This window comes from Arachis ipaensis, chromosome B1 (assembly GCF_059453495.1).
Source record: "Arachis ipaensis isolate K30076 ecotype BB chromosome B1, ASM5945349v1, whole genome shotgun sequence".
In the NCBI taxonomy this organism is placed as follows: domain Eukaryota; kingdom Viridiplantae; phylum Streptophyta; class Magnoliopsida; order Fabales; family Fabaceae; genus Arachis; species Arachis ipaensis.
In genome coordinates, this window is record NC_142436.1 from 149738780 (window position 1) to 149748063 (window position 9284).

Consider the following 9284-nt stretch of genomic DNA (forward strand, 5'->3'; position numbering starts at 1 on the left):
AAATTACTTTTACGGTTGAGTGGTAACACTTGAGACTTCATTTAATTATTATATTAAGGAAACGAAATAATAAATAAGTAGATATTTTTATAATGATATTTTTACATAAAAATATTATTAAATAATTTAATATATTTAGTTAAATATATTTGACTAATCATTTAAAAATTTATAATATTATTTTTATATAAAAATATCATCACGTAAATATTTCTCTAATAAATATTAAGTCAAAGGAATAAAATGTGCCTCCAATAATAATAAAAGGCTTGCTTACGATTATGTAAAAGAAAAACACCCACAAGACCATAAGACATGAAACACAAATACTTAGGCTTAGTTTGGTAAAGCTTTTACTTTTTAAAAGTAGCTTATAAAAGTTAACTTTTAAAAGATAGCTTTTTAAAAGTTGTAACATTTATGTTTGGTAAATCAAATTAAAAATTACTTTTAATAATCACAAGCAACAACAATTGCATTTGGTAAAATAGCTTTTAAAATTTAAAAATACTATAATACATATAAATACAAGCATTAAATTTGAAAATTAGTTAACATATAAGGTTATATTAGACTTTTAAATTTTGAAAAGTACAAGCCAACTTTGAAAAGCTCTATCTTAGGTGCTTTCAAAAGTACCCCAATCTTTTAAAAGCTGCAAGCACAAGCACATGATCTTTTTTATTTACCAAACACAAAATGAGGAGCTTGAGCTTTTAAAAAACACAAGCACCTCTTTGAAAAGCTTTACCAAACCAAGCTTTATTCGATCAATAATTTTTGTGATTTGTAGTCATTAAATAATTATTAATAATATTTTTAATAGTATAAAATTTCATCCAATAATATAAAATTACTTATTTTTTTTTTATTAATTACATACCAACCAAAATTTAATAAAATTACTAATTCCTAAACTTTTTCAAACTCATTATTATTCTTTCATTGGCTTCATCAAACTAATTATTTAGCTTCTGTCAACCTCTGAGCTGAACCCTGTTGCTCTCCGCGTAAGCTGCTATCCCAAGTATTATAAGCTGCATATATATTCAAATTAAAACGTATATTAATTAAACCATATATATTTAATATTTGATAATAAAGAAAAAATAGCCAAAAACAATCAAAATTTATCTTAAATTAACGAATGTTTGGATATTTATATTAGTATGTATTGATTGAGAAAAGAGAAAACACTAACCGGTTGTAGCAAGGGTGGAAGAGGTGTCATCCCCACTAACCTGCCATGAAAAATATCCAACCATTCCTCTGCCCTTGGCGTATCTGATCTTAGCAGAGACACTCTGAGTATCATCATAACCAATCCAGGTATTCCCAGAATAACAATAATTAGTCACATAAGCTGAGTGATACACTTGTTGTGGCCTTTGATTGTTTATGAAATCTCTAATCTGCCTATACGTCATGCTCCCGGTGGAACTTTGAGCAGGACCAGCAGCAGGAGCAAACAATCCATTATTATTAGGGTTCACCAAATTCCATGCATATCCATAAAACGGCAACCCAAAAGTCAACCTATTAGCGGCAATTCCGAGTCCAATCCACGACGAAACCCCTTCATCTGCACTGAACACTCCTCCAGGGTTGTACAACGGTGCAGGTGGCTGTGTCGAAGAACGATACTGTTCCGGAATGAACAGATCGTACACCATAAGGTTCAACCAGTCCGTGTAGTCGTTAATGGCGGCGATAGGGTAATACTGCAACGAAGATATCTGGTTAGATCCAGCAACGGCAGCTGTCAAAAGCAACGAAGCTCTCCCGGTGTTTCTAGAATCTTCTTGATTAGCTGCTTGCCATTCTTGGAGGAGGAGAGCTAAGTTGTTCCTGTCGGCGTCGGAGGAAGGGTACTCCCAGTCGAGATCCACGCCTCCGAAGCCGTTGGATCTGGCTAGCTGGATGGTGGAGTCTATAAAGGCCTTGCGGGTGCTGCTTTGGCTGGCCATGGCGGAGAAGCGAAGGGACAAGTTGCGGCCGAAGCCTCCGCCAACGGAGAGAAAGGTGTTGACGTTAGGGTTCCGGCGCTTGACGGTCTGAGTGAAGGTAGAGAAGACATTGGAGGGTAAGGTGGCTTGGAAGGTGTTGGCATCAAGGGCGGCGAAAGCACAGTAGAGGTGAGTGTAGAGGGATGAGTCAATAGATGAAGCATCCACCCCACTGTCATAGTACCAGTAACCTCCCTTAACTTGTCCCCATGCTAACCAACTTTGCTGGAATAACAACACAACAATGGTTGTGAAACTCGCTATTGCTATCTTTTTTATGCCCATTTTTCTTGTTCATTATGCATATTTTGTTCGCTAGTCATTACTATATATACATAGACTCTCTAGTAAGTTCACTTAGTAAGAAGAAAATGAAATCAATTAATTAAGTAAGCAAAGCAAGTGGATGGATTTGAAAATTGTAGATCTATGGATAATGTTAAGATGGTGACGTCTGTGGTGAATATAGAGAATCGGTGGCTAAGGTGGTTAAGGAAAAAGAGCCAATCTATAGATGACATCTGTCCTGGAGGGGGGGTAGAAGACCATATTCGTTGACTGTGGTGATACACAATGAAGCCGCTAATTGAGTCACGGTAAATGGTTACGACGCTAAACATAATAATTAACTAAATCAGTGAATCATGGGAATAATAAAAACAGAAATTAAAAGGTAAAATTTAAAAATTCCCAAATGTATAAGCTGTTTGAACAAACATTCAAATCCTTTAGGGAAATTAGAGTTCTATCTTGAATTCGGAGCTCAGTTGTCGGAGGTGGAGGTGAAGGCCATCTTCGATGCCCGCTTCAGTGAGGAAGGTTTCGGAGCACGTTAGCGTCGTTGGTGGAGGAGGCCTCACCCGGCAGCAACATCAGAATCGGCATTTTCATTGGCGACTTGTAGAGAAGAGCGGAAATCGCAGGTTTTGCTCCATTATCGCCTCTTCTCTGTCTCTTCCGGTGTCTATCTCTCTCCAAGCTGGAAACCCTGAATCCTGGCAATCGGTGCAGGCACTTTGCCTCCTGCAGTGGTCGTCGTCTCTCTTCCTATCTGCTGCTGGTGTTTTGATCTGTGGAGTGAAAATGTGACAACACCGCTACTGTTACGGAGTTAAAAACGTCATTGCTTACCGGGATTCAAGTGTTTTGGCTATAAGAACAGCGAATAGTTCCGAGAAAAACCAAAATAAGGGTTCAAAAACTAACCGTAAAGGTGGTTGGCAGGTATCATTGCAGCCTTATGGAGTCTAAGGCAAGCATCCTTGCCAACAGAATCAGCACCTATGTATGTATAACAAAACACGGACATTAGAATGAAAGCATTGGGTCTTCAAAAGATAATTGGCATTCAATTTAGATAGTTAGAGATGTGTGACATACATAGTCAACTACTTGCCTCCCCGGTTCTAAAGTCTTTAGGACCTTGCGCGTCATGGCGAAAGTGCAAATTTGGAACAAGTATCTCCTTGAACAAAGTGGAAAGGCCTTTAAATAGCTGCCCATACTTACAATATTTATAAGAGTCAGGTGACTCTTAAAATATCAATTATTAGTGTCAAAATTTGGTTATAGAGTTAGTAAGGGTTTACGAACATGATTAAATAAGAGAAGAAAACCAGAAAAAAGATAATGGTAACAAACGACTAAGTAAGGAAAATAACAATTATAAGGAAATACAAAAGGATATAGGAACATGCCAACAACAGTGAACAGATCCTAAAAAAATAATAATAAGGTACTATTAATCTATTATATTGTGGAAAAATAAATCAGGTTCGGGAAATGAGAAAAAAGTCATACGGCAAAATATAAATCATTATTTATATTCCATAGTTTAATTAGTAACTAAGTAATGGCTTCTGTTGATACATCAGGTATTTGTAATAAACACTTATACTTCGTTGTTGTGATCAGTTAGTTTTTTCCATTCCTGTCTTATATGTAGTAGAAGAATTTTTTCATATATTTATTATTCAAAAATTAATTTTATTTTGTATGTGTACTCAATAACTAAATAAATGAAACATGCAGCTGTGGATAGGCTAACTTTATCTTGTATTCTCTTACCTTTAAGAATTGAATTTCTTTATTTATTCTCTTTACCACAGAAAAAGTCTCGTTTGGTTACATCTCTTTCTTATAGCAAACGAAAATTATCATTTTTTCTTTTTATTTTGGCATACCGAAACTCAATCAAAACCACACCATAGTCCTAGCGATTAAGCGGAGAGTCAAGAAAATAACTTATGCTGCTGTGTCAATCATACAGTGACAAGTAATAATTTCGTTTCAACCAATACTCACTCTGGGTCCAACGCAGTATTAAAGATGTAGGATGCGTTAGCTAGGTGCAATCCATTTATCTCCATGTCCAGAGTAGGTTGAAATGAGACCAGCATACCCTGGACATTGACATCAATAAGTAAAATCAAATCTCATGCAGCAATGGTTCACAGTAAATATAACCAATACCAATAGCTCATCCATATTTAACGAACGAACCTTGGGAATTTTGCTACCAATATTCTCTGCCATAAAATTGCTATCTAGGTGCCTCAATTGCATGAATTTCTGTTGAAGGACTCGAGCCCGAGCAATCTTCACGATCGTATTGGTGACACACGAGCAGTGGGGTTCGTCGCATCCAGTTGAAACCATCGAAGCCGGGAACAGATTTCGCCTCCCCCTAAGACCAGACTTCGTGTTGCTTTCGGTCTTGGAGTTATGCCGTTTGTATGTTCTAAACCTTGGCTGATCCCTCGTAGCAGCGTGTTCGGTTGTAGTATTAATCCTGTTCTTGAACCGGATTGGGTGCGGAGAATTGCTACCCACAATCGGCGATCCGTCCTGCCCACCTATGGCCTAGTGCAGCGTTGCGAGGACATCCTAGTTGAATTGTCCCTGCTTCACAACTATAGCTTTTAAATCCTCTATCTATTGCTGGATCTGCTCAAACTGTGAAGCCATATTTAAGCAGATACCTCCATACCGAGGACGGTTGCTGTGTTTCTTCCTACAAAAGGACAAACCACTATTCTAATCCCGCAGCAAAGATAAATAAATTATTACGTAACCACATTGCAACATATGCGACACACATGGAAATAGGCAAGTAGACGACATAAAGAGACAAGAATTACTTCTGCGAAACCCCCAGGATTGGGGTCTTGCTAAAGCAAGTTTTTTGGCGTCTGGTGTTATACACAAAAGCCGTTGCTGCCCGTTCCTGAACCTCGTCGGAGGAAGAGGAAACGACGACAGGCCCATCAAGTATCTCGATTTCGTTCTCCATTGTGCACGTAACCTGCATACCACCTCAGTCGTCATCATTCAAGGTCGACGGCTTTAGCTGCTATTACTAGGATGGAAGATAGTGTGTGTTCGGGGCTAGAGGAGTTGTGGCATCAAATTCATCTTAACTGGCCTGGTAATGCCAACATTTGTTGGTAATGAACCCTAGGTGAAATTAGAAGATGGGAATAGGCTTGGTTTTTATTGCCTATTTGGGTTGCACATATTCTACTTCTTTTGGAAGCCGAATGAAGGTGTTACGGCCCATCTTTATTATTTTTTTTAGGCTGAGCTACCTTTTTTCATTACTATGTTTTTGTAGTTTTGTTTATGTTCTTTCCTAAAATAAAAATACCGGACAAGGCCTGAGGAGTTAGGCCAACAAAAAGTTTATCTGCAACCCTATTAAAAAAATTAAACTACAACAACAATTCAATTTGGGCCGGACTACAATATATTATAATTTAACATATTAACATATCCAATTCACATTACTTTATATTTCTTTATCGTAGTCTAACAGAAAAGAATATTTAGTTTTTTTTTAAAGAAAAAAATTAAAAGATTATTTAGTTAAGGTAAAAACCTACTTATTAATTGTCAGGGTTAAAACCTACTTAATTAACATATTTTGAATTTCACAAAGCCATTTTAAAATTTTTTGTACTATATTTACACTCAGTACTTAATATTTTTGGATCTCATCTAACTTTGAAATAGAAAAAAATTAACCGACTGTTTAAGAGGAATATATAAACCCAAGTGAATGAATACTAATTATAATAAATTCTTCAGTATTATAATGGTTTCATCGTACATATGGGAAAACACAAGATTAAATTAGTTAGGAACCTGTGTAGGATTCATAGGATGAAAATTTGGCTTTTGTGGTTTGTATGAAAAAATTTGTCTGATATATACTACATGATATAATACTCTCAGGATATGTATCCCACTTGACTCTAAGGGATACAATAACCTATGACATATATCCCTAATGAATCCTCACCGATACTAGTCTCGCTGAAGCATAAATGATATAAAAAGTCTAATAGTGTCAGTAGACGCATGCTTAATCATGTAATGGAATAAGTTTTTCAGGCTCATGCAAAGGACACATGGCCATCGCCTGTGTGCAACCGTATCAATGATAGATAGACTGGTCAGAGACTCGAGAATATCTGTTAATGGTCAGCTACTAATGGTAGCCAAGAATATATTCTCTGACGACAACTTTCCTAACCCAAGAAAATTATACTCGTTGCAGAGAATTGGAGAATCAAATATTTGGGACGCCGGTGCTTCTTTATTCAATGGGAGTCTCCCACCATGGTAGCACGAAGAAAGTTGTGAAAAATGGAGTATGAAGCTTGCGTGAGTTACTGTGGGATATGTGACAAATAAATTAACCATTTTAAAAATCGATGACCGAAAGTCCGCAGTCATTTAGCGCGGACATTATTCAACCCGGGTAAAAGACTGCTTTCATTCGGGCCACAAAAGAGAAGATGTAATGCCATTTGTGATTGGACAATTCTCTTATTCCGGATAAAAGGTGTTGTTCAGTCCTTCCCATACATCTCATTCCAAACTATAGAAGTAATTGTCGCAATTTTTTATCACATAAATTAAAGTTTTCTGAAAAGAAATGACAGACAAAGGTAGGGACAAAACAATATTATGTGGTTAGTTTAATGTTCTTACCGCTGTCAAATATTTAGAACCCATAAAAAGTTTTCTGCAACTAAAAAAGTTTAGCCAACACTTTTACTTTATGTTTTAAAAGTAGGTTCATGAAAATTTTTTTCTTCAACGTCTCAAGTCATTCATTTTTCTTCCATATAGAGATACACAAAATAATTTATCTCACGATTTATTAATCTCACAGGTTTATTTCAACTAAATTAAAAAATAAACATACAATAACAATAATAGTATAACAAGAAAAAAAATTTTGTATACAATGCTATTATAATCAGGAGACATTAATATCATCACAACAGATTCGAAGGAACAAGTTGGAAAACACTAACAATACTAACCATACAATCACAATTAATAAAAAACTATGATTCAAAACGGTTTTCAAAACTAATTTAAAGTAACTAAACAAATTTCAAGTTTAAATTTGATTTGTTATGTCTTGATTTTATTGTTCTTGTGTGTTGATTTTGTTATTAAATTTGATGTTGTTTAATATGAATGACGTCCTTTGCCAGTTGACCCTAGCGGACCGGCACGAAAACGATACGTCTCTGTCATCATCCACCTACAACAACAGCCCCATTTCGCACCTGCAGTACGTGTCTGACCCCATCTTTCTTTGCAGGGATCGAATTCATTCCAAATCGTGATTGGAGTCATGTGGCTCTTTACAAGAGCCGCCAAACCTCACTCCATCAAGTGTGTACTAGTCTACATGAACCTCCGCCTGTCTACCACATGCAGACGTTCAAATCCGCCACCAGGGGCACTGTTCACAGATTTCTGGTTGCCGTTCCCAATGCCTCGGAGTATTCTTCTTGCAGTGCCACCGGGAGATATTTGCACGATGAACATCTTGCTCGGGAAGATGCTGCAGCGGCCTTGCTGAGAAAATTGCTGGAGTTACATGCCATGGTCGTTGATGACTTCAACCAGGACTTGTCAGAGGAGGAGAAAGTCGTCCACTACGAGACCCGCAACCCTTGAACGACTCCGTGCATGTTATCGCAACATGGCCTCATCATTCAGGAATTATCGACACCTGAATCACCCTGACTACGTGTCCTCAAGCTCAGAGTCTGCCTCGGATTAGACGGTCCCTATGTCTCCATTGGCTACAACCACATCATTCTCCCAACCTATCAAGTCATGTTCGTTAATAGGAGAACCGTACGACATTTGGAACAATGCCTTTTATTTTGCTTTGATGCCAACTTAGAAGCTGGCCTTTCTTTACCTAGGATATCTAGCATCACTCTCTATCAGTGTACTCTTCCCGTTTTAACTTTTTTTTTGGTATTTAAATTAGAAACTACTTTTATCATAATCTGACTTGTTTGTTGAAAATTTGGTTTTATTTTTTCTTTTTGGAGGTTAACATTTGATTTTAAATTTTATTTCAATTTCTGAAAATATTTTTTGGTCACAAAGCAAAACATAATCGCTCTGTTTACATTTAAACACATATCTTATGTTGGAGGTCTAAAAAAATTCATTTATCTAAAGTTTTTTCAAAAACGTTACCATTTAATTGTCCTTCTTTCTAATAACTTGCACGGCAATTATCAACTAATGGTTATCTATTTCAAAGTGCATCAGGAATTATCAACGTTAAAAAATTATATTGGTTTGTAAATAGATTAAATTATTCCATTTAAATGTTAATTTTAACCATTTAAATATCTGTTTGAACATTAATTAATAAAAAGATAAAAATATCTTTGTCAGTATTTTTGTCTTTTAAATGCGCTAAAATTACAAATTAAATTTTTCATAATTGCAATTACGCAATATCATGTTTAACTTTATCAAAAATTTATTGTCAAATTTATAAGTATTCATTTATAACTAAATATAAGACATATATGGTAGGTAAACAAATGAGAGAGACAAAAAAAAGAATAGAAGAGAACAGAATTCGTTATTTTCTTCAACAAAAGATTTCATCTCAACATAGAGCAATAATAGAGTCAATCGTGACACATTAACAGCTACAGCATAAAGATAACTGTTATACCCGTTCCGTCCTATGAAAGTTATAAGCTCCCATATTTATATACGTAAATCTTTTTAGCTACCTAAGAGACGATTTATGTATCTACTAATATAATATCAAAAGATGATTAAATTTTATAAATTTATTTTTTTATCATCTTCTGTCCAAAATACTGGCCATCAAATAATAGTTAAGTCTTTACATATCCTATAATTTTAGCTACTCCTGATTTTCATTATTATATTTTTATTTGTAATAAAAACTGTATGATACAATAAATATATTTT

At 35.6% G+C, this 9284-nt stretch overlaps 2 protein-coding genes across 3 annotated transcripts; both read right to left on the reverse strand.

The window, feature by feature from the left end:
* Positions 1–869: 869 nt before the first annotated feature.
* Positions 870–2365, reverse strand: LOC107640985 (class V chitinase). 2 transcript variants are annotated; one of them, XM_016344498.3, is made up of 2 exons: positions 1242–2365; positions 870–1037 (listed from the first exon to the last, which is right to left on the reverse strand). In XM_016344498.3, the coding sequence occupies exons 1-2, from the start codon at positions 2289–2291 to the stop codon at positions 978–980; spliced, it is 1110 nt and encodes a 369-aa protein (XP_016199984.1). In that variant the 5' UTR covers positions 2292–2365; the 3' UTR covers positions 870–977. The 2 variants fall into 2 exon arrangements, with proteins under 2 accessions (XP_016199984.1, XP_016199981.1); XM_016344495.3 differs by having other exon boundaries at positions 1202–2364.
* Positions 2366–3359: 994 nt separating this feature from the next.
* On the reverse strand, positions 3360–5298 carry LOC107640995 (uncharacterized). The gene is made up of 5 exons (XM_088503241.1): positions 5147–5298; positions 4988–5042; positions 4509–4868; positions 4311–4408; positions 3360–3471 (listed from the first exon to the last, which is right to left on the reverse strand). Exons 1-5 carry the CDS (start codon positions 5296–5298, stop codon positions 3360–3362), a joined length of 777 nt encoding a protein of 258 aa, XP_088359367.1.
* Positions 5299–9284: the final 3986 nt, after the last annotated feature.